Here is a 25,703-nt window from a genome sequence, read left to right on the forward strand (position 1 = left end):
GCATCCAGCCAACAAGAATTAACAACGCTGTTCCAACTTTAGAAAAGTGATCCCGTCATCGGTAACATGCTTCTTTTTTTCATAAATGGTTATATAACCTGACGTAGTCCTGATTCTGCTCAAAGTTCTGTTTCTTTAAGAAAAGAAATTCCTTTGAGCCTTTATTTTCCCACTGGAAAATAGTTGACAAAGGGCTGTCTTACAATGAAACCATTTAAATGATTCAGAAAAACCAAGCATGGCTCACTCTGTGGTATCACTGCTTTGAACACAATTGTTTGAGCACAATTGTTTGGATGAATTCTACTCTCTTCCATTATCTGAACACAACGTGTGACAGCAAATTGCATTTTGTGGTAACAATGCATCTACATTGGCTAGAACTCTATTTTCAGCTGCCAATAAAGACGCTGGAGAAGCATTCAAACCTGGAGACAAATGAACGCGCGGAAACACAGAGCACCTGCGGGAGCGTGCGGGGTTTGCCGTCCCTGCCTGTGCCGTGGCGTTTAAAGCTGCACCTTCTCCAGAAAGCTAAAGACAAAGGTCCCCAGAGGTGGGGAAGGGTTTCTGCTACATAGTTGTGTGATAACGTAAAGAAGTTCAATTGTACCTGGATTCCAGGAGGAAGACAGGAAATATTTCTCCTCAATAGGTCAGCTCAGCATGGTATCTGGAGATCCATTAAATGGTTTACTGTGACCTGTGGAGAAGATCAGCCCATGGTCCTGCTCAGAGGAAATCCTGGGTCACAGAGCCATATTGAAAGCCCATGACTGGTAGAAAAGGAGTCATGGCCTACAATTGTTGACATCAGGGTTGGTTTTTTTGTTGTTTGTTTTTTTCAATTCTTTATGGTGCAGAATATTTTTGCACGTGTACTCAATTACTCAACAGCAATGGGAGAGTTTACTATTTGAACTAGGCTCAGTAGTAAAGAGGGCTTCCCAGGTGGCTCAGTGGGTAAAGAACCCGCCTGCAGAGCAGGAGATGAAGGCAGATGTGAGTTCGAACCTCGGATGGGGAAGATCCCCTGGAGGAGGGCATGGCAACCCACTCCAGTATTCTTGCCTGGAGAATCCCATGGACAGAGGAGTCTTGTGAGCTACACCCCATAGGGCTGCAAAGAGTCAGACACGACTGAAGCGACTGAGCACGCACACACGGTGGTAAAGAACCTGCCTGTAATGCAGGAGACGCAGGTTCGGTCCCTGGGTCAGAAAGATCCACTGGAGAAGGAAACAGCAACCCAGCCCAGGATTCTTGCCTGGGAAATCCCATGGACGGAGGAGGCTGGTGGGCTACAGCCCATGAGATCTCGGAAGAGTCAGACACGACTTAATGACTAAACAACAACAACAAAAAGATGACAAGGCTAGAGCAGTGAACAATACAGCTGCCGAGGCACACGGTAAACAAATAATTTGTCAGAAAAGAGAGTCACAGTGTTGTGAGAATATACAAGGGGTTGGAGGCAGGGGCTAACCCAACCTAGGGAGTGGAGAGGGAGGCGCCACAGACATAAGAGACGTACAGACTGGAATGAAAGAGGAATGTCTCCCTTTCTCTCTTCTACTCTTTTTAGAAACCATTTCTCAGTTACATACTGTCCACCCAAATGTCTTGAGTGTCAACAGAAGCTATTTTGTCAGATGAGAATGAAGTGGTCCCATTTTGTTTAAAAATAAATCAATGAACTGCTGCTGTAGTCCGAACAGTGGGCGGCAAGCACTCATATACACGTCCAACTCCTGCGTTAGGCAGTGAGTTCCTTTAACGCCGGAATGTCCTGCTCACCTCTGTATTTACCTATTTAGCTGCTGATTCAACAAACATTTACTAAATGGCACTGAGGTTATAAAGATAAGTTAGAGATCATGGCCCTTAAAGAAACGCCTACTCCAGGCAGGGAGAAAAGCCATCACTGTGATAGGGTATGAGCAACAGGGAAACAAAGGGGAACGGGCGGTGGAGGGTGAGCTGGCCTAGCCTCAGGGCCTGGGTGTAGGGGTGAGGGGACAGGAGAGAAGACTGGTTCCCACGGTGCCTCCAAAACAAAAGTGCAAGTAATTTTTTTTCTGTAGGAAAAGATCAAAGTACACACATGGCCCCTACCTACTCACAGGAATACAGTACAGGTGGAGAGCACATTCTCCCAGCATGCCCACGAGGACACTAAAAGGTCCTCTTCTCCTTGTTTGGCAGAGAAGGTATTAGGAGAGTCGTACCTGACTTATCCCTGGTCCCCCAGCAGATGTAGGGGTCTCTCAGAACACAAACACCTTCCATCTGCCAACCTCGAATCCAACAGCCCCTTTGGTATTTCTCTACTGCTTTTCAGAAAGGAACTACATCCCAGGGGCTAGGAGCACATATCTGAAAGGCAGAATATGAGGGCCCAAGAAGAATCCCCAGGGATGAAATGATCAGCTCCAGTCCTGTGCTGTGGAACCTGAGTCATACACTATGGTCAATGGGATGGTGCTAATTACTCCTATAATTAGCAGACAAGCACAACAAAACCCTTGATATCCCCACATGGCCCCATTCAGTCTCCAAATCAACTGCTTCCATCTCCAAGCTGCTCTCTTCCGCCACAGCAGCCTCTCCTCCCACTGGATATCCACAATAAGAACCCAAACAAACTTCTCTTTGCGCTGTTCCTGTGAACGGCAGCAAGAGCACCCACGCTATTTGGGACACAATTACGTGATTGAGCACTGCGTCCTCTCCAGGAATTCTCAAGTGCCATAATCACTGCAACAGGAGGGGGACAGATAAACAATGTGTAATCAATGCTGTTGTCAAGGTTTTAAACTTGAGTCCAGGACAATGTTGGTCCCCAGTAAGAGGGACAAGGCTTACTTCTTACACCAGCTATGTTCATATCAAGATATACAACTAACTATAATCAAGGACATAATCAAGAATATAACAAAACACTGATTGCCCTCAATGACCTTATTATTCTTTCGTCAAATGTATTATGAAAGCTGGGCAATGTGTTTCAGTGGGGTGTTTTTCGAATGATGTACATATTTAATGTATGGCTAACCTTTGCATTGAAACATGATGGCATTGGTAGAAAATTCTTATAACCACATATGGATAATGAGACCACATGCCTTTTATTATATTGCACACTTGTCAAGACTGTGGGGTTCTTGCAACATAAACAAAAATTTATTCAAAAGGAATCACAGACCTAAATGTACATGTCAAAGTATACAACTTCTAGAATAAAAATAGGGGAAAATCTTTGTGAATGTGGATTAGGCAAAGACGTCTTAGATACACTGTCATATCTAAGAGGAAAATCCATCAAATAATAAATTGATACACCGGCCCCTCATCAAAATTTAAAACTTCTAATCTTTGAAAGATACTGTTAAAAGAATGCAAAGACAAGCCACTGACTCAGAGTAAAATATCTATAAATCATATATCTGATAAAGTACTCATAATCATAATATACAAAGAACTCTCAAAACTCTAAAATTAGAAAATAATCCAATAAAAATATATGAAAGATATGAACAGATAATTTTATGAAAGACATACAGATTGCAAGTAAGCACCTTAAAAAATACTCAATACCATTTAGTCTTTAGAGAAATGCATGTGAAAAGCACAAAGCTGTATCACTGCACACCTATTAGAAGGACTCAAGTTGAAAAGACTGACCACGCCAAGTGCTGGTGAAAATGTGGAGGAGCTGGAACTCTCACACACAACCAGAAGGAATGTAAAATGGCACAACCATTTAGGAAAACATCCTGGCAATGTCTTAAGAAGTGAAATATACACCTATCCCACCCCATGGACAGAGGAACCTGGTGGGCTACAGTCCACGGGGTCTCAAAGAGTCGGACACAACTGAGTGACTGTGCCACGTGCACACACACAGCTTGTGACTGAGTCACCCCATTTCTAGGTATTTATCCAAAAGAAATAGAGGGATATGTCCACACAAAGACTTGGAATGAACGTTCACGGCAGTGTTATCTGTAACAGGCTAACTGAAACAAATATTAACCAACAGGTGAACTCATGGTATATCTACACAATGGAATACTATTCAACAATACAAAGGAACAAACTATTGAGGAAAAAAAAAAGACACAATGAATCTCAGAACAGTTATGTTGAATGAAGGAAGCCAGACGTATGATAATCGTATGCATATGATTCCATATAGAACTTCACAAAATGCAAATTTATCTAGAAATCTGAGAAAGCAGATCAGAGGTTGCCTGGGCATGGGGAGTTGGAGTCCTGGTGGTTGGGTGGCAGGGGCAAGGGGGCACAGAGAAGGCAGGAAAGGAGAATTACAAAGGTCCATGGGGAAACTTTGAGGGTGAAGGATACGTTCAATGTGGTGATGGTTTTATGGTGTCTACAAATGTTAAAACTTACCAAACTGTATACTTTAAATATGTGTATTTTACTATACGTCAATTATATAAAAACAAAAGGCTCCGGTCCTGACCAAGTCAGTGCTGTACACTGTACAATGTCAATGTTAATGACAGTAGCCTTCTTGAGTTTTCACTTCCCACTGTGTGAAAAGAGATGATTCCACAAGCCCTTCATGTTCTGTCAGCTTGGTTGCACCAGGGGTCACTCATTCCAGCAGTCGTAAGTTTGTGATGATCTCAGGCCCTTCCAATCAGCCTAAAGACCTGGAAGACAGGGAAGGCCCCGAGCTGACAGCCACTCAGAAGGCCCCAGTGATATCCCTGTCCGAATCACCATCCAGTGTACCCCACAGCCAGGAATCAACCTTGGCTCTGTGTGGCTGCCCCAGACCAGCCTGTGCCCTTTGCCTCCTTCTTCTCTCTGCACCAGCTGGTGTTTGGTCAAGCTCTCCTTCATCAGCCACTTGGCACCTGAGCAGCAGGTCTGATTCTGGACTATGGTTTGGCCTCTCAGACAGGCAGGACTTCACTGGGAAAACACCAGCAGGACATTCAGACTTTCCCTCCAAACAGCCACAGGTGAAACGTAAGCACTGGTGCTCCATGCTCTAGGTTTCCTGAATCAAAGGCAAAACCCTCAGTCTGCCATGACCTGATCCCAGCAGCCAACCCTGACTCACTCAATCCCCGCACCAGTGGAAGCATACTCTCAGAGCTGGGTTTAAAGATTCCTCTTCCTCTGAGGACTGGCCTGACCCCCATTTCCACATTTGGCTCTTACTTCAATCTCTTCAATACATCAGCCCATCTCTCTATTTAACTGAGTTCCTGGGACCCTCTCCTTTGGCCTCTCACATTATTCCCATTTTATTTACTTGGGCTGGATACCAGAGACAGTACCCCTGGCCCATCCATCAAGGCTTCCCTGTATGTGTACCTTCATGAAAACAAAAACTAATCTCTCCTGCCTCCCACTGTATCTGACACAAGAACTTTCACAGAGTAGGTGATGAACATCTAAAGGCCTTCAACGGAGACCAGAGGAACCAGAGATCAAATAGCCAACATCTGCTGGATCATCGGAAAAGCAAGAGAGTTCCAGAAAAACATCTTTTTTTTGTCTTTATTGACTATACCAAAGCCTTTGACTGTGTGGATCACAATAAACTGTGGAAAATTCTGAAAGAGATGGGAATACCAGACCACCTGACCTGCCTCTTGAGAAATTTTTATGCAGGTCAGGAAGCAACAGTTAGAACTGGACATGGAACAACAGACTGGTTCCAAATAGGAAAAGGAGTACATCAAGGCTGTATATTATCACCCCGCTTATTTAACTTATATGCAGAGTACATCATGAGAAATGCTGGGCTGGAAGAAGCACCAGCTGGAATCAAGATTGCCGAGAGAAATATCAATAACCTCAGCTATGCAGATGACACCACCGTTATGGCAGAAAGTGAAGAAGAACTAAAGAGCTTCTTGATGAAAGTGAAAAAGGAGAGTGAAAAAGTTGGCTTAAAGATGGTTCTCAACATTCAGAAAAGTAAGATCATGGCATCTGGTCCCATCACTTCATGGGAAATAGATGGGGAAACAGTGGAAACAATGGCTGACTTTAATTTTGGGGGCTCCAAAATCACTGCAGATGGTGATTTCAGCCATGAAATTAAAAGAAGCTTGCTCCTTGGAAGGAAAGTTATGATCAAACTAGACAGTATATTAAAAAGCAGAGATATTACTTTGTCAACAAAGGTCCATCTAGTCAAGGCTATGGTTCTTCCGTAGTCATGTATGGATGTGAGAGTTGGACTATAGAGAAAGCTGGGCACAGAAGAATTGATGTTTTTGAACTGTGGTGTTGGAGAAGACTCTTGAGAGTCCCTTGGACTGCAAGGAGATCCAACCAGTCCATCCTAAGGAGATCACTCCTGGGTGTCCATTGGAAGGACTGATGTTGAAGCTGAAACTCCAATACTTTGGCCACCTGATGGGAAGAGCTGACTCATTTGAAAAGACCCTGATGCTGGGAGGGATTGGGGGCAGGAGGAAAGGGGGACAACAGAGGATGAGATGGTTGGATGGCATCACAGACTCGATGGACATGGGTTTGGTGGACTTCGGGAGTTGGTGATGGACAGGGAGGCCTGGCGTTCTGTGGTTCATGGGGTCACAAAGAGTCGGACACGACTGAGTGACTGAACTAAACGGAGACCCCAACATGAATGCGTACACTTACTAAGTGTATATAAAAAGGCTGAGTATGTAGCAGCTTAGAAACATGCCATTTCATTCATTTTTATCATCAAATGGAAAAGTTATCAGTACCATCAGAGCTGACTATAGCTACTGTGACACCCTATTAAAGTGACTTATGAGGAGTCACATAGAATTATTTTTGTTTTAATTTAATATTGTTTGGTTTTTAAAGGCTTCATCTTTTCTATATCTTATACTGTATTTTGAAAACTGAACCACATTCTATCATTCTTTTCAAGAAACTAATTTTTCAGTTTGTGCTTAGAGTAAAAATTCAATATTAAGAAAGTTTATTTCAAATATACTGTGCATATATATCAAATACCCAAATATTATTTCCCCTTCCAGTGCTCTGAATATGATATGATCACAACATTCAGAAGTGACATAATAAGCCCAGGTCTTGTAAAGATAAATGAAAGACAGTCAGTGCTCTTACAAAGAACACTTTTTAAACACGCATGCCGATGATGGGTTTTCCTTTATTCTTACTGAATTTCGCTTTTCTCCCCACCAGTGCACAGGGCTATTCACTTCCCTTTTAGACCACGAGCACCTGAGTTCTACCTCTGCCCAGGTATGGTGTCACTGGGTCAACCAGCTGCATCCTTGGATTTCCCAACAGGCACTGCGGTTCCTGGGTATCCAATTTATGTGATGCATTGTCCATCAGTTGCCCTAACTCCAGGCTACGTGACCAGCCCACCTGTGCCCGTCCACATTAGGAGCTGCCTCACTTACAAACCCGTGCTGCTAGTGCTGTGAGGTGTTCTCCCTCTCCCCCATCCCCTCCTCCCCGCTCCGCTCCCCTCCCCTAAGAAGCCAAGGAAATGTTGCCAGTTCTCTATTCCATGGATCTTGGGCTATATGCAACTTACTTCACTTTCATCACTAAGTGGAATTCTGTGCCCTGTACACCTGGCCCGGGCATGGAGGCACTAAGTAGCTTTTGCTCGTTGGTCACATGCAATTCTTCACTTACAAGTAGAGCTTTTATTCTGCTGCAACCGGTCCAAATCACAGAGTGTGCCCCATTCACCAATGACTCACACACAGCCGCTGACTGCTCCCATTTCTTTGCCATTTATTCTGGTAGATCCTATGGTGTCCACTTTGTATCAGCAGTGTTTGTGTCCAATCCATATATGTAAACAAGCCGAAGTAAGGAGGTTGTCTTTTTCTTTACTTGAACCTCCAAATCTTACAGAATCTCAGGGAAACAGGTCTAGCCCCACCCCTGCCACTGCCTTCTGAAGCTTCTGTGTGGAGGTTATCTGAGTATAACAAAGCAGAACCATGAGCAACAGAGCCACCCATCCATGCACGAGGTAAGGGCGAGGCAGGCAGAGCCTGAAGCACCAATGTCAGGAACACCAAGGAGCAGAGCAAAGCTACAAACCCAAAGAGAAAAACCCAGGAGAGCAGCAGCCACAATTTGCAAAGTCGGAGAATGGAAGATAAGAATTACTCTGTGTTACACTACAATGGTGGATACAAGTGTACCTCTGTCCAAACTCACAGCATGGACAACACCAAGAGTAAGCCCTAATGTAAACTGGGGCCTCTGGGTAACAGGGACGTGTCACTGTAGGGTCCTCAACTGTGACAAATGCACCATATGGAGGGGGTGGGAACAAGGGGAAGTCGTGGGGTGGAAGCAGAGTGTATATGGGTACCTTCCTCTTAATTTTGCTGTGAACCTAAAAGTTCTCTAAAAAATAAAGTTTATTAATTAAAAACTGTTAGAGCCAAAAAAGCCAAAAACAGATAGCTTTTTCCCATGCCGACCTCACCTGCAAGTAAGTGGCTTAACCCGTTTATAACCTGATTCTCCAAGGTGGACAGATGGTTTTCCCTGGAGCAGTTTCAAGTCACCAGACACAAACCAACAAGCCTTAAACAAGCGGACAGAGTTTTCTTTTTCTTGTGCGCAAAGATGCACAAGTTCAGGCGCCTATGACTTTTTGTCAACCTCCCCTTCAGCAGCCAGGCAGCTGCGCAGACCGCGGACTGGGTACAACAGCAGCCAACGGTTTCTTACCTCCAAGAAGGAGAAGGGGAGGGAAGGCTTTAAAATCAACATGCTCAGGGCGCCAGAGCTGAAACTGAAAATGGACACAAACAAATGCCTAGAAGAAACTGGAGGCTCTGGGCCTCTGCCTCAAGACTCAGAACGCACACAACAATGTCTACTCTTAAGGCTCCTGGGGACATCTCAGCACCTAACTACACTTCTGAGAAGGCAGAGGATACCAGGCCCCATTTGAACATGTTCCAGTACTTTATCTCTGGATGGTCTCCCTGACAATCCCAGGAACTCTGTAACTTCTAGTGTGTAGCCTTAAAGCAGGCATGAGTGTATACTGTGGTCAGAAAGGGGAGCTCCCTCTCATGTGTGATGTGGTCAAGAGGTCTTCTTCCCTAGTGCATAAAGTATCAGGAGGTCTTCTCCTCTAGTGTATAATGTGGTTGGGAGGTCTTCGCCTTTTCAGTGTATGTTTCAGCCCAGAGTGAAGCTGTCCCTGTTCCTCAACTTCTTTCCAACTTGGCCCCAAGGAAGCATCTTCTTGACTTAAAGAACAAGGACAGTGTTGAGGGAGCATGTGTTCTCAGTTGCTCAGTCATGTCCAACACTCTGTAGCCCCAAGGACTGTAGCCTGCCAGGCTCCTCTGTCCATGGGATTTCCATGCAAGAATACTGGAGTGGGTTGCCATTTCCTTCTCCAGGGAATCTTCCTGACCCAGGGATTGAACTCACATCTCCTGCATTGGCAGGCAGGTTCTTTATACCACTGAGTCACCTGGGAAACCCTTGTGTAGAGGGAGCCCACCCCTCCCCCACTAATCAGAGTATTTATCTTGGACATCGTGTTTTAATAATAGACCTCTATGCAAAATCTTCAACAGAAGAAAATATTTGAATGCTTATCAAAAGCCCTACCAGTCACTGAAACAGATGACCTCTAAGATATGCTCAATGAAAAGAAAAAGAAATCCATGTTTATATAGGTCACCTAAATAGTTTCAGACTATCAGAAATTTTTAAATATACCATTTGCTAAACTCTAGTTTATTCCTACAAGAACTTCCTCACTTAATATATTCTGAAGTATCCTAAAATTCTCAAGAAAGGTGTGTGAAAATGCATTTATTGGAAATGGATAAAGAAAAAGCTTAGAAGGAGATGGTCTGAAAAATAAACTCTGTTTTCTTCAAAGGAAATGCCATCAGAAGAGATGGCAGGACCTCTATCTAGTGGGTGACTCTATGAGTAACTATCTGCTCCAGAGGGCTTTGCACATTTACAGGCAGGAGCGACAATGCTACCCCATTCACAGACCTGTAACAAAGCTCAGTCACTGGAAATGCTTCACAGATTGTATAAACCAGGAATAATATAAGCACCATTATAATAATATTTTGGCCACCTGATGCAAAGAGCCGACTCATTGGAAAAGACCCTGATGCTGGGAAAGATTGAAGGCAGGAGGAGAAGGGGACGACAGAGGATGAGATGGTTGGATGGCATCGCTGACTCAATGAACATGAGTTTGAGCAAGCTCCGGGAGATGGTGAAGGACAGGGAAGCCTGGCGTGCTGCAGTCCATGGGGTCGCAAAAAGTCGGACGCGACTGAGCGACTGAACAACAACAATTATAATAATATCTGTTGAGAATTTTATGTTATAAACTGTCCTAAACCTAAGATGGGCACCATATACATTACTAGTTCTTGTGACTTTTTTTAGGACTATTGTAACATTAATAGTACTGGAGTAAAAAAAAGCATCCTATCATTAACTAGAGGGAAGAAAGAGAAAAACAAGGGAGGGAAGGAGAAGTAGGGAGAGAATACGATGAGAAGAAGAGGAAGGAGACAACTACAGATAAGAGGGTCCGACCCTGCTGCGGGTGAGCATTCTCCCCAGAAAGCCTTGGCCGCAGAGCCAGGGGGCTGGCTCCCGTGTGCAGACTGAAGAGCCTGAGGTCAGCCCTGCCTCTCAGCACCCTCAGAGGACCCTGCAGTTCCATGCATCAGAGAGCAGGGGTTATTAAGCAGGGCCTGGCCCACGGCTGAGGGGACTCAGTGACCTGTGACTGACTCTCATGCTGACGAGGCCCCAGCAAGTTCGAGGCTGGCCTGGCACAGAGCAGTGGCCTCTCCGAAGCTGCCCTGTTTCTACCAGGCGAGTCGCTTGCACCATGGGCACCCGTGTTTTCATGAGAGTCCCTTGCAGTTTTACCTTGGCAGATGGGGCAACAACTGACCCAGATATTTATTTCTGATGTCACTTAGACGAAAAAAAAAAAAAAATGAAAGAAAGAAACCTCATTCTCAAGTTTTAAAAATTGTTAGTCATTATGAAGTAATTAAGACCCAAAGTATTACATAAAACTCCTCGAACAGCTCAACCCCCCTCTAAGGGTTTTTTCCTCATATTACATTACGACTCCATTAGATGTGATTTGAAAATAACGATGCGGGCATATTCATCAATTGCTTTTGCAATTGTTTCAAGAACTGCTTGCTATAGCAAACTCCTCTTCATCTCCCTCCTAAATCTCTGAGAATATAATCCCAAAATAATGAAAGAACAACCTATTTCTAGTGCTGGATGAGTATAATGTTTTTACTATTGTTCCTTCTCATTTATTCTCCATTTAAATGGCCTATTCAAATTTTACATCAGATATGCCGAAATACTGACACATGTAACTACTTGGAGTCTGTCGGTCTATTGACCTTTGACCACCACACCTGTTCCCAACTGTGAATTAAGCTGCTCAAGGAGAGAGGTGATGGAAAAGTCAAACAAGCTAGAGAAAATGAAAACATCAAGGACATAAGAAGAATATACTGAACATACAATATCTTCAGAGACTCTATAAAGCATCAAAATTCATTCATCAACTCTCCTCGTAAATGACAAACAACAGAAAATAATACAGAGGTGTCCTCGGCCACTAAACACAGCAAGGAGGGAAGGTTATGAGCCTGAGGAGCCGAGGTCTTGTGTTGCCTCCTGTTTTGGTGCTTGCCAGCTGTCAGCTCTTTGAAGCTATAGAAATATCTTTCTCCTCCTCTGTGATGCTTAATTGCTGGATTGAATTATTGTAGCAAACTCGAAATATCTCTAGCAAAGGGTGCTCAAGTCTACCGTGTTCCAACCCTGGGAACTCTGGACAGCCTGTTAGCATGGTGGCTCCATGGCTGTGTGAGTGCGAGAGACCACGTGACTTTGTCAAGCCTCTGCCCAGGTACAGGCGCTCTGGTTCTGGAAGCCAGGGGTGAAGAGCATACTGTGAGGACCAAAAGCTTCTCTGAGTTCAGTAAGAGTGCACGAATGTGTCATTCATCTTCACAATGTCATCTCTCTTACAGACTGAAGATCAGGAGTAGACGTGAGAGAGAGGGTTCGTCGGGCCTTCGGGACTGGTTGGTGGACAAAATCAATTTGCAGACAGTTCCCAACTCCACAGGCCCTGCAGGTCCACAGCCCAGACTGGAAACCAGACCTAGGGAAGCTCTGAAAGAGGGCGAGGCAGTAACACCCACTGGTCGGATGATTTCCCTTTTTGTTCCGAGGCTGAGGGAAATGAGAGATGCCAGCATACAGGTTAACAGGAGAGGCTCTGGTGGGCTTTGCTGTCACACCCTCAGCTCTGCTCCTGGCTGCTCCTAGACTCAGCCCTGAGAGCATCCAGGTCTCAGAACATACGAACTGACTGGTAAAAAAATCCCAGCGCTCGATTTTTTTAAAAAACAAAATCTAGCTTCACTGAAATGATAACCAGGACTTAGCTGACAAAAAATAATGATCTCTCGAAATCTTAACATTTTCAAACTCAACAGCCACATCCATTCTGAAATCTTGATTCCCATCCTCACTTAAAAGGCCATGATGAATGGACAGCCTGTATTTGGTCCTAGGGGTTATAACTAGGAATCACAGGACCCCAACCTCAGGGTTTGCTTTCTGCCTGGTGGTTTGAGAGAGGTAAGCATTTTCATCCTGCCTACTACAAGTTCAAGGTTAATATTACGTCTAATATAAAAGGAGCAGAAAGTGATCAAATTGCTTATAGCAAGAACTTGAAGAGCAGAATTCTTGCATTTTCAGGGACATGTCAATAACTTAGTAATTTACCTTGACTGACACTGAAAAGAGTACAATAAGACTTAACTATGCACTAAAGAGAGCTTTAATGTAGTCTGCAAGGAATTAAGAAAGAGTTTTATGTTGCTTGGTAAAATCTGCTAATAACAGAACTCATTACTACTTTGGAAAAGAATGGGGTCATTAATCTCACGCAAGATACACAGACATGTACATCCACCCAAACACTTCAGAAATCAAGTCGAACTAAAAAAGCATATTGAGTTTCTTCTATTAGTGGGAAAATTACTCAGTGCTTTGTTAGAGCTCTTAAGCATGGAGGAAACTAGGATTTGCATGTGGAGAGGGGGTTGGATATGACCTCCTGAGAACACAGAAGAGGAAAAGAAAACATCGGCTTTTGTTTGTTGTGTCATGAGCACATTCCGTGTGCTGAGCCCATGACCCTGCCAAGCGACGCTTCCTGACCCACTGCTTTTATCTTTAATATGCCCAAGAGCTGAAGTCACAGAAAGCATATGTCCTGGATTTGCTACTCCCAATATGACATGATTTGATTTTCAAATAAGAACCTCACCATAACTCTATGGGCTTCATAGATCAGCAATACCCCCCATTTTATAAGAAAGGCAACTCTTTGAGGATAAAGAGTAATATGGCCTTGGCATGGACATCGCAGTGGGAGTTGACAGGACCCTCCCAATCTCTGCTCCTCCCAAGCCCTGGCACCTGCTCAAGACTTCTACCAAATGCACCGCGTGAAAATCCACCAGAGTCTTCTGATGATAAAGAAAAATGTCTGGGCCTTTGAGTTTCCGTGGTGACTGTGTAGATCTCCCTTATGAGAGAAAGTTGTACAGCCTCTTTCATGCTTCTGGGTTTGGTGCCACTTGGCTGTGCAGATTTCTAAAAGCTTTTGAATAGACTAATGAACATGGAATTGTTCTGAACATCTGTAAGCAAAATACGAAAAGATATTACCCAGTGAATGAACATCCTGGGTTTTCTTGCCAGAAATGGGGTTATTTGTGTATTAGGCTAATGCACTGAAATTAACCCAGAATGCTTATCCATGGCAGAATGTCTTTTCATATTTTCATCTGTGTCGTCGTGATTATAAAATGTAAGGATAATTCTCTATCAGGGTATTCAAGACACTGAATGGCTCAATTACTTCTAAAATCAACGTAGGAAAGCAACAGCATGCCAGTTAATCAGTTGGTTTGCATAACAAGTGTGCGATCTGTGTGAGTATGCATGTGTGTATTTGTGTATGTGTGTGTGTCTACAACCAGGGTCAGCACAACTCTTTAAATGTGAAAGATCAAGCTTTCATCTGACTACAGAGAAAGAATTCTGGCAGACAGGTACTAGCATTTTTCAACTCTGTTTCACATACAATGATACAGAGTACCTAATACAATGTCTTGCATATATGGTACATTCCCAATGAATGGTGAATTTAATTCATACAAGAAAGCCTACATGAAATTGAGGCTCCTCCTGGCTGTGCCCTCCCAGGCTTTTACGGGTTCTCCAGTGCCAGGCATATAGTCAGCTGTTAAGGAACACCATGTGAATGAATGAATCCTTGGAAATCATTTTAGGAACAGAAGGATGGGGACCAGACAAATGAGCAAGAGCAGCCTAACAGTGGCTGTGAGCAATGCTACCCTGCATCCCAGCTGAGACTGGATTCTTGGTGCAGGAGCTGGTGGTGGCCAGCTCGCAGAGGACTCAGAATTCAGGCTTAAAATACCCAGCAAGGACTTCCTTGGTGTACAGTGGCTAAGACTCTACACTTCCAATTCTGGGGAGCAGGGTTCGATCCCTAGTCAGGGAACTGAACTCCCACATGCCACAACTAAAGATCCTGAGGGGCACAACTAAGACCTCGTGCAGCCAAATAAAGACAAATAAAACAAATAAATACAGATTAAAAAAAAAACCACCTGGCAGATGCAAGTTTCTCAGTCTCTGAGCTCCAGCGCCAACTGATGAATCTGAGAAAGGGAAGTTTAAGTGCCTATTACAGGAGGGTGGTCACTCTTAAATCAGGTTGAAATGAAATGATGGACACGTGTGAGGGACAGGGGATCTGTAAGGAAATGCAAAGACCACAGCCTTTGGAAAATCATGGTGACCAGGCTCCCGACTCTCAGCTTCGAAGGCCAAATTCCATTTCTACACTGAATTTAACAAGGTTAATCCAACACAGAGAGAATGACCTGTGTAGACTAAACTCACAACCGACTGACACATACGTCTCAGGATAGCATCTTACTGAATTGGAAATGAGCGTTAGAACTATCTGGCTGGCCTTGTCTCCTTGCTCTTTCTTCCTGTAAATAACCTCCCTAGGAGGACAAAAGATGAGAAGTTTCTACAGAGTGCTGATCAGATCAAGTGCAGTTAGTGATAGAACTTAAAAGTGTCATGGCCTCAGGCTCTGGGAACCTGCTGCTGTTAAGTTGCTTCAGTCGTGTCCGACTCTGTGCGACCCCATAGACGGCAGCCCACCAGGCTCCCCCGTCCCTGGGATTCTCCAGGCAAGAACACTGGAGTGGGTTGCCATTTCCTTCAGCCAAACCTTACGGAGCAACCTATGTGGGGTGGGAGGCAGCAGGACCTCCCCTTTTCCAGGTTACTCGGAGGTCCTGAAGAGCCAGAAGCCGAGCTCTCTTCTAAGAGACTGCCTATCTCAGCTCTGATGCGTTACAGGTTTATTTCATTCCTAAAAGGCAACTTTGCAAACGCCCAAGGAACTGTTTTCCCCAAGGATCTTCTACGTGTGTCAGGCTTTAGATGCACACACATCACCCAACACGTAACAGACCCGCTGGGGAATCATTAATGAATGGCCTCATGGGGGCCGCCTCCTCTCCTGGCTCTTACTAGAAGGCACAGGTCTTTTCCACATGCCGAGGCACAACTCCAGTTCAGGTTTCTGAATTGCTGGCCCATCAATAACCACATAGAAATCCACTGGTCAGACATTAATAGACAGCCTGTCTGGGTACATACTTGCTTTCACACTCACATGCATACCCACTAGCAAGTGGGCATGACCAACTTCATAAAGTGGTTCTGGTTCCATGGTTTGTGATCACTGATCTGTTCATCAAGACAATACTCGTGGAAGCTCGGACACAAGCTCTCACTGCTGGAAGCACCTCCAAGGTGATCGTTCATGGCAGAAGGGAATAAGAGCTAATTTCATGGGTTTTGAGAACCCCTTCCTGAGTGTGAGCCCTGTAATTCTGGAACCTGCCCCAAGAAATCCAATGGCAACTCAGACTCAGGTGTCCTTCTCTGTGAGGGAAGGAGGTTGGCAAACAATCCAGGTCCTTAGGCTTCTTTTCTGGAAGGAAAGAAGAAAGAGAGGGAGGAAGGAAGGAAGGAATATCTTTAAAAAGACTCCTGGTTGTGACCAATGTCTTCCAAGCCTAACTGCAAACACAAGAGTAAGCAATTTGAAATAAATGCAAATACCAAAGCACAGACTAGTATTTCTCTCACATGAAACCTCAGCAATGATTATACATCTTATCAGAGCCTGGGGTTTTCTCTCCTGCAAGGCAGACCCACCCAGGGCTGACTTGTTCAACAAGGCTTTGAGCACCCTAGGCCCCAGTAGGGAGGCCCAACCACTACAGCTTGTTCTCTGTTTCCCCCATCCCTCTCCTTGGTCAAAAACCTTTAATTAGCTGGTTACCATAATTATGCTAGCTGGGGACCTTGCTTGTTCTCCTTCCCTGCTATTCCCACAAATCTGAAGGCTCCATCACTTCTGGGCCAGACGGACCTTTCCATCACAGCCTCTCTATGCATTTTTGTTTTTCTCTTTCATGATCAGAACAACAACAACAGCAACAACAACAACAAAAAGCCTGGGGAAAGAAATCATCTCTCCCTCTGTGTCTGGAAAAAACCCTATAACTATCTTTGCCCAATCAGGAGCAAGTTTCTATGACAACCATGCTTCCGAATGCCACCACTAACTTAGCAGGTAGTGTTCACATCAAATAGAGAGTTCTTTACCAACCTCCGTGATTTCTGTATTTCACCATTGCTACAGGCCTCTGTAACATGCCAGATGTCGGCATGAACTATATCTTAAAAGGGATTTTTTTCCTTTTTCCTTGCAAACATCACCAAGACCCAGAAGACTGCTTGCTATTTTCCTTACAGTAATCATGAAAAAGCATACCAAAAGGTTCAAAAGTATACATGAAAGAAAACGTGGGAAGAAGGGAAGCATGAATAGGTGAATGGGAAATGGCTGGGCCATGATGACAGCTGGGTGACTTACACCATGGTCAATGGCATCAGTTTTGAGCTGAGACCTAAAGGTTGGGAGTTATGACCCTGGCTAAGTCACTTATTTTCTCTGAGCCTCAACACTCCCTTCGTGAAAAACAGAAACTGAGACCCTTCATGGGGCTGTTTGAAAGACTGGATGGAAAAAAAAGCAAAGATGAAAAAAGCTCTTGTACAATGTTTGGCCAGTAGCTCAAGGGTAAAGAACCTGCCTGCCATGCAGGAGACTCAGGAGATACGGGTTCAATCCTGGGTCGGGAAGACCCCTGGAGAAGGAAATGGCAGCCCACTCCAGGATTCTTGCCTGGGAAATCCCATGGACAGAGGACCCTAGAGGGGTACAGTCCATGGGGTCACAAGGAGTTGGATATGACTGAGCACAAGCTACTTAATGGTGTCTGGCACACAGTAGGAACTCAACAAAGGGCAATTATCATGTTGTTCTTCTTATGGTGAAGAACTTAATTGGAGAGAGTCTGAGCAAACAGCAACCACAATATTCTAACTGATGATTAACATTTTGCTGGTAGAGAGTAACAATATAAGCAGAAGATATCTGGATGTTATCTTAGCAACCTTTTCTCTTAAGCTATTAAGTTGTGTCTGCAATTATAGGAAGGAATATATTCATTTCCATTCCTAAGACTTAAGAGGATACACCTGGGCAATCTCCAGGGTTCATCTGAATCTCTCTATTTATAGTTCTGCATAAGCTGTTTCATTTTGAAACAGAAGCAAAGGGAAAAAGAAGATTAACCATTAACAAATTTGTCTGATATACTATATTCTCAACATCAATCAGAATATTTCACTTCTTCTCCAGAAGGAAGAAAAATAAGAATAGGAATATTTTTATGATAATTTCATAGTTGCACAGTTCAAATCTCACATCAAAACCAGAATTCATATTGTAGCAAACACATCAACATGCTCATTATTGAACAAATTCCTACACTCCAGTTCCTCCCTGACTCATCCTCAGTGCCCTTAAAGAGCTGAGAGGGCCCTCCACAGATAACACCAATGTGAACCTTTATTTTTAAACAATAAAACTATTTACATATTTTTAAAAATCCTACTTCTGTCAATGTGATGGACTATATGCTAGATAAACTCTCTCTATTAAGAACTGTTTAAGATAGTAAATAAAATATTCTTTTAAAAAATGTGTTTCACAGTATAGATGTGCCTCAAAAAATTCAAAACAGAACTATTATATGATTCAATGACCTCTCTTCTTGGTATATATACAAAGATAGAGAAATCCACGTCTTAAAGAGACATCTGGGTTCCCATGCTCACTGCAGCATTATTTGAAATGGACAAGGTATGGAAACAATCTTAAGTATTTGTCAGTGAAGGGAAAAAGAAGACATGCCACATACACAATGGAACATAATTCAGCCTAAAAATGAAGGAAATCCTGCCATGTGCAATAACATGGATGAACCTGCAGGACATTATGCTAAGCAAAATAAGCTAGACACAGAAAAAAATACTATACGATTTCACTCAGAAGTGGAATCTAAAAAAAACTGAACTCACAGAAGCAGAGTAGAATGGTGGTTACCAGGGAAATGGGGAGATGTTGGTCAAAGCGTACAAACTTTCCTTCATGTAAAACAAATTAGTTCTAGAGATGCAATGTACAGTGTGGTGACTGTACTTAATACAGTGTTATATACTTGGAATCGTCTAAGAGAATAGATCAAAGGTGCTTTCATCACACATTAAAAAAAGTTTGTGAGGAGATGGGTATGTTAATTAGCTTGATTATTAGAATAACTTCACTACGTATACCAAAGTATCACATTTTACATCTTAAATATATACTACTTTTATTTTAAAAATGAAAAATAAAGTTTTAAAATAGAAAAATAATACGTTTTAAATGCTCCTGGAGCTGGCAGAAAGACAAAAAATCTTCAAAGGCCAGAAACAATAAAACAAAACAAATTCCAGAAAGACGATTTGGTAATTGAGATAGAGGATGTCATGGAAGCATCTGCCTATCCAGGTCAGCAAATATTTTTCTGTAAAGGTCCAGATCATAAACATTTTAGGTTTCAGAGGACATACAGTCTCAGAGGCATCCACTCAACTCTGAGACTGTGGCATGAAAACATTCACAGATAACATAAACAAAGAGCAAACGACTGTGTTTCAAAAAGATTTTACTTATATAAACAGACAGCAGGCAGAATTTAGCCTCCAAGCCACAGTTTGCCTTTCCCTCAGTATAGCCTGATTTTTCATGTTTTTCCCTCAAGAAAGAAGTCTGGTAGATGACATTCTTGTCCCAGGTGATAGAATGATGCGGTAACGGTCCCAATTTCTTCACATCACCCTGTAAACACACAGACTCCAGGCTAGACCATGTGACCTGCTGTGGTCAATGGGACCATAGTAAATGTGATACAGAAACTTGAAAAGTACTAGCAGAATGGCGCTTGTTCTCTCTTACTCTGCATCCACTATCGCGTGAATTTACCCAGGCCAGGGTGCTGAAGATATACTCATCATCCTCATTACCCTAGGCAAGAAGAGGTGATGGCAGCAGAAATTGCCCAATATATGATGAAGCCACTGATGACCAATCAGCACCCAGGGAACCCAACAGTCGACTGCAGTCCCATGAATGAACCCAGATGAAATCAGCAGAAGAACCATCCAGCTGAACGTAGTCTAAATTGCTGACCCACAGAATCATAAGGTAACAAATGATCATTTTAGAGATTACGTTTCAGGGTGATTCTTCTGCAAGAAAAGCTACATGGCACGTTCTGTAGGAAGTCTATTGTTTTCTGAATATAAAAAGTGAAAGGTCAGCAACTATATTTATAGAAATGGGCAAGAGAAAACTGAAAAAAACACACAAAAAATTTATTTCCATTTTGTTTTTTGTTTTTTTTATCTTTTTTTAAAAATTTTATTTTTAAACTTTACATAATTGTATTAGTTTTGCCAAATATATTTCCATTTTGAAGATCCTGTCACCTGCCAGCAGGGACAAGTCCGGAAAGTCTTCCTACCTGAGCAGACTTCTTTATAAGTAGGATTGGGAGTATAGCCTCCTGCAAAACCAACTTGAGTTGAATATACACCTTTCAGGGTCCAGAATTTCCTTTCAGCTCCCCAGAAACAGCCCATTCCTAAGAAAAACATGATACTGGTTAGTCCTTTATTAAAAACAAGGCAGTCATTGCATATCAGGAGTTCTGTCACACTAGGAAAACGTTCTTCTTGTTATCTGGTAATCAAACATGAGTAAGATTTTATCTTTTAAAGAAGTAGAGTTTTTAACGTCTATAAAGAATTTAATTTAAGGTTGTTTTCACAGAATGTCTCTTTGCTTTTGTTAGTGTTGTTCAGTCATTATGTCTCACTCTTTTTGACCCCATGCACTGCAGCATGCCGGGCTCCTCTGTCCTCCACTATCTCCCCAGGTCTGTTCAAATTCATGTCCATTGAGTCAGTGATGCTTTCTAATCATCTCATCCTCTTTGCTTTAGTTGTGTAAAAACTTTTAAAAAAACCTCAAATTTTAATAGTTTGTAAAGTTATACCTTTTGAAATAATATAGCAAAAGGATAACTGGATTTGATGAATGATTTCCACACTCCATTCATTATGGACTTGTCAAAACATAATAAGTTGTAGGAACAGTAGAAATTTATTTAATGATCAGTATCCTGGTCAGGCTTTCTTTAAAAATTCTAACAAAGGAAGGTAACACTAAATTACTGATTTAAATGGGAAAACATCCCCCAGATCAAAACAGATTGACACAGTATTTGATTAACAATTTCACACATGTGTTCAGTTTGAAATTTTTTTTAATTCATTAGAAATTTTCATGTGATAAATCACTGCTCACCAAAAAGAACATTTTTCTGAGTTCAATTACTGAATATGATAAAGAAAGAAAGAGACAGAGGAAGGCAGGGAAAGAGAGTAACAAATAAAGGCACAAAAGTTGTTTTCCATTCAATTAGCACACATGTGCTCACACCAGTGGTTAGGTATTAGATTCCTTTGAATATATGATGAAAACTAAGACCTACCTCCCAAGAATGCACATACTTACACTCATCTAAAATGTTGTATTACATTTCCTTGTCTCCAGATAAAGAACCTTCCTTTTTCTACCATGAATTTCTAAACTTCCACAACTATTCTGTGGTCAATTTCTAGACGTAAACAAGATTACTGCCTTACTCAAGTTTACCTGGCTTTATTAAGTCATATATAATTAAAATATTGGGTAGAACAACAGTTATCAAATTAATATATGCCTCCTGCTTTAACAATCACTAGATCTGTTAGATTTGATGACAGAGCTAAAAGAAAAATTAGAAGTTTAGTGAAATTCTTGACACTTGTTAATATTCTACTTTAAGAATTCAGAGCAACAACAACCAAAACCAAATGTGCATGATGTTATACATTATACAAAAATACACTTGCTCAAATGTGATGGGAAACATACTAACCGAAAATAGGCTAAGTTAAAAAATATGATAGAGCCAAATGATGAAATTTAATGCAGTAAAAAGTTACTGTTGTGGTAACAATGCAATATGGAAATATGTATATAACTGCATCATAATTAACCCAAAGCTAAATTTAAAAGGGAATAAGACAATTATAGGCGTGTTCTTATTATAACTATGAAAAAATATTCATACCAAAATAGACTAGAAAGAAATACATAAAATCATAATCATGATTATATTACAGTGGTGAGAATACACAATTTTTTTTCAAGTTCTTATATAATAGGTTCACATTACTTTAAAAACAAAAATACATACCTTTTAAAAAGGAAAGCAAACAATTCAAAGAAAAAATAAGCATCTGCATTGTTCGAGTTACATGCCACTAAATATCATTTTTTTCTGTTTACAAGTGAATTGTTTGCTACTAGTGAATGTAACTGGGCTTCCTTGGTGGTTCAGATGGTAAAGAATCTGCCTACAATGCAGGAGTGAATATGACTAGGTATTTACTGAGTATTCCTAAAAACTGACCATCCTCAAGTCTCTGGAACAAGAATTCACTATTAATTTTATTTCATTGCATTTCTGAGATGAGGGGACTATATTAGTCAGAGTTTTCTGAAGAAACAGAACCAACAGGATTTAAACAGATCTATATAGAGAGATTCATTATGAGGAATTTGATCCTAAGTTATGGAGGCAAGGACGTCCCATGAGCTACAGTCTGCAAGCTGGAGGCCCAGGAAAGGCATAATCTTAGTCCAAACCTGAAAGTCTGAGAGTCAGGGAATCCAATGATGTGAATCCCAGTCTAAGTTTGAAGGCTGATAACCAGAGCACTGATGTTTGAGGGCAGGAGGAGATGGGTGTCCCAGCTCAGACAGAGTGAATTCACCCTCCGTCTCCTGCTTTGTTCTATGCAGCCCCTCAATGGACTGGATGATGCCCACTCACGCTGGTGAGGTTGATCTATTCCATGTACTGACTCAAATGCTAAGCTCTTGCAGAAACTCTCATGGACACATCCAGAAATGACGCTTCACAGGTTTTCTGGGCATCCCAGAGCCAGGTCAAGTTGACACATAAAATGATCGGTCACGGGAATGACGACAGGGAATCTCTGGAGAAAGACGGGTGAAAAAGGAGCTGGGCAGTACCACTGCACAGAAAAGGCCACAGAGCCATCCAGGAGATGGGCAGTGTGCAAGCTGAAGGCACCTGAGCCTCCGAAGTTTAGTAGTCTGTAGGAGTTGCTGAAGAAAATATTTCTGTGTCTCACAGTGACTAAGCGTGATGGTACGAAAGAGTACTGCACGCCTTCAGTATTCTCCACACACGGTATGGTGCTGGTGTCTAGTCGCTAGGTCGTGTCCAGCTCTTTGGTGACCCCACGGACTGTAGCCCTCCAGGCTCCATGGGGTTCTCCAGGCAAGAATACTGGAGTGGGTTGCCATTCCCTTCTCCAGGAAATCTTCCCGGAACAGGGATCGAACCCATGTCTCCCACACTGTGGGCGGATTCTTTACCACTGAGCCACCAGGGAAGCCCACACAGGGTCTATAACAGGTTGTTTTAGCAGCCAGCTTACCCTGATCGTCGTCTACAGTCCTACTGTCTATGCCCCCAGAGTCTAAATCTCCTATGTCTTCACTACATCCTCATGATATAGATTCATAAAACTTAAAACGACCAAACAAAAATCTACTGAAGGTAGAGAAATATTTACCCACCCCCCTTTTCGTTTACTGGGGATCAAGAAAAGAACTCTGATAGCAAGGAGAATGAACTAGCTCCATCTGGGAAAAGGTCTCCAAGAGGGGCGTGGCTGAAATAATGTCCCAGGGTATATAACCAAGGTTGATATTTCTGTAAAGGTATTTAACTTAGGATGGGGGTGGCTGTAAGAATAAAACTCCTTGAAGCAATCAGATGTTTTATCTAGTGGCTTCCAGTATAACCTAAGCATTCTTTTATTTGCCTTTGAGTATGTATGTGTTTAAACAAAGAGAGGTTTATTTATGGCAGAATGTCTCAGAATTTATGGGTCTAGTAAGCAACACGAATATCATCTAAAATATGTTTTATTTAAAATATTTTATATTTTAACCTTTTATTATAAATAAACCAGATACAGAAAACCCACATGCAACATATGCACAACTCAGTGTGTTATTATACTCGAACAGTCTAGTAACCACCACCCAGCTCAAAATTTAGAATTTGCCATCCACCCCAGGAAACCTTCCTTACATCACACCCCAATCACAACTCTCTTTCTTCCCCCAAGGCTAACCACTGTCTGAATTTTATAGTGTTTACTTATTGATGCTTCTTTTATCATTTTATCATTCTAGGTATCCATCCTGATACTACAGTTTGGTCCTACTCATTTAAAAAATCTGATTATGTCTTTAAAATTCTTTCAGTGGACAGGCTCCCAGTCCATTCTAATCCTTTATCCACTGAAGAAAACTCAAGCCACTTGACCTGCAGAATTTCCCACAGTGTAGATTTTGCCAATTGCATTCTCCTGGTGCAAGTCAACCTGTTCCTCTATCCTTAATATTTCCTGCAAATTTGCTGCTGGATCCAGAGGTGTGATCCACACTCAGATTTCATCCTTTGGCAAAACTATGGGTGGTACTATGGTATGTTTTTAACTTTTTAAAAGTTTTTCCAGCTTTATTGGTATATGATTGACATATGACATGTAAGTTTACTGTAAAGAATGTCATCACGTACTTGACACACAAACATACTGTGAAATAATTAAAGCAATAAGGTTAGTTAACGCATTTATCACCTCACACGATTCCAATTTTTTGTAGTGAGAATATGTAAAACTTACTCTCTTAGCAACTTTCAATTATATAGTATTATTAGCTATAGTCACCATGGGGAATATTAGATCCCCAGAATTTACTCATCACTAGAATTTTTTATCCCCCACACACAGACTCTGGAAACCACCATTCTACTCTGTGTTCCGATGAATGTGGCGGTTTCTTTAGATTCCAATGTAAGTGAAATGATACAGTATCTGTCTTCCTCTGTACGACTTATTTCATTTAGGATAATGCCTGAAAGTTCTAGCGTGTTGTCACAAATGGCAGAATTCCTGTTTTTAGTGGCTTTTTATGGTTTTTATCATTATTATTATAGTAATTATTCCATTATGTGTGTGTATATATTTACACACACATCAATAACACGCCTGGAGAATCCCAGGGACGGGGGAGCCTGGTGGGCTGCCGTCTGTGGGGTCACACAGAGTCAGACACGACTGAAGTGACTTAGCACCAGCAGCAACAACACACCATTTTATCCATTAATCTGTTGATAGCCACTTAGGTTGTCTCCATCTGTTGGCTACCATGGATAATGCTGAAATGAACATGGGAGTAGAGATATCTCTTTAAGACAGTGATTTCGTTTTCTTCAGATATATAACTCAGAAGTGGGACTAGTTGATTATATGGTAGTTCTAGTTCTAATTTCTGAGGAACTTCCACACTGCTTTCCATAATGGCTATACCAATTTATATTCCCACCAACAGTGCCCTAGGGTTCCCTTTTCTCCATACCTATGGTATCAGTTGTAATGTCTCCTCTTTCATTTAGAGTTTTGTTTATTTGAACCCTCTCTCCTTTATTCTTGGTTAGTCTAGCTAAAGGTTTGTCAATTTTCTTTTCTCTTTCAAGAAACCAACCCTTTGTTTCAATTATTTTTTTCTGTTGTCTTTCTACTCTCGATTTCATTTACTTCTGCTCTGATCTTTATTATTTCCTTCCTTCTGATAACTTTGGTCTTAGAGTATTCTTTTTCTAAATCCTTAAGGTGTAAAGTAAGGCTGTTTACTTGAGATCTCTCTTTTCCTTCAATGTAGGCACTCATCACTATACACTTCCCTCTTGGAACTGCATCCATCTATATGGATAACCAAGTATCCAAAATAAATTATTATTTATTAAATAATCTATTATTTCCTCATTTATCTCTAATCTCATCTCTATCCTATATCATTTTGAGTGATCCTGTTCTGGGCTATATATTATGTTCCACTCATTTGTCTATTAGGAGAAGGCATG

The 25,703-nt window shown here is 42.0% G+C and overlaps 1 protein-coding gene across 3 annotated transcripts in view; it reads right to left on the reverse strand.

The window, feature by feature from the left end:
- MSRA (methionine sulfoxide reductase A) overlaps window positions 1-25,703 on the reverse strand; it is a 383,749-nt gene that overhangs the window by 180,367 nt on the left and 177,679 nt on the right. For 2 of the 3 annotated variants that reach the window (XM_027549006.1, XM_027549008.1), the window contains exon 3: window positions 20,148-20,267. The exons of the other annotated variant lie outside the window; for it this stretch is intronic. In XM_027549006.1, coding sequence (XP_027404807.1) covers window positions 20,148-20,267 — 120 coding nt within the window. The remainder of the gene's footprint in view (window positions 1-20,147; window positions 20,268-25,703) is intronic. 3 annotated transcript variants of the gene reach the window in all.

The sequence above is a fragment of the Bos indicus x Bos taurus genome, chromosome 8 (genome assembly GCF_003369695.1).
Source record: "Bos indicus x Bos taurus breed Angus x Brahman F1 hybrid chromosome 8, Bos_hybrid_MaternalHap_v2.0, whole genome shotgun sequence".
Lineage (NCBI taxonomy): Eukaryota > Metazoa > Chordata > Mammalia > Artiodactyla > Bovidae > Bos > Bos indicus x Bos taurus.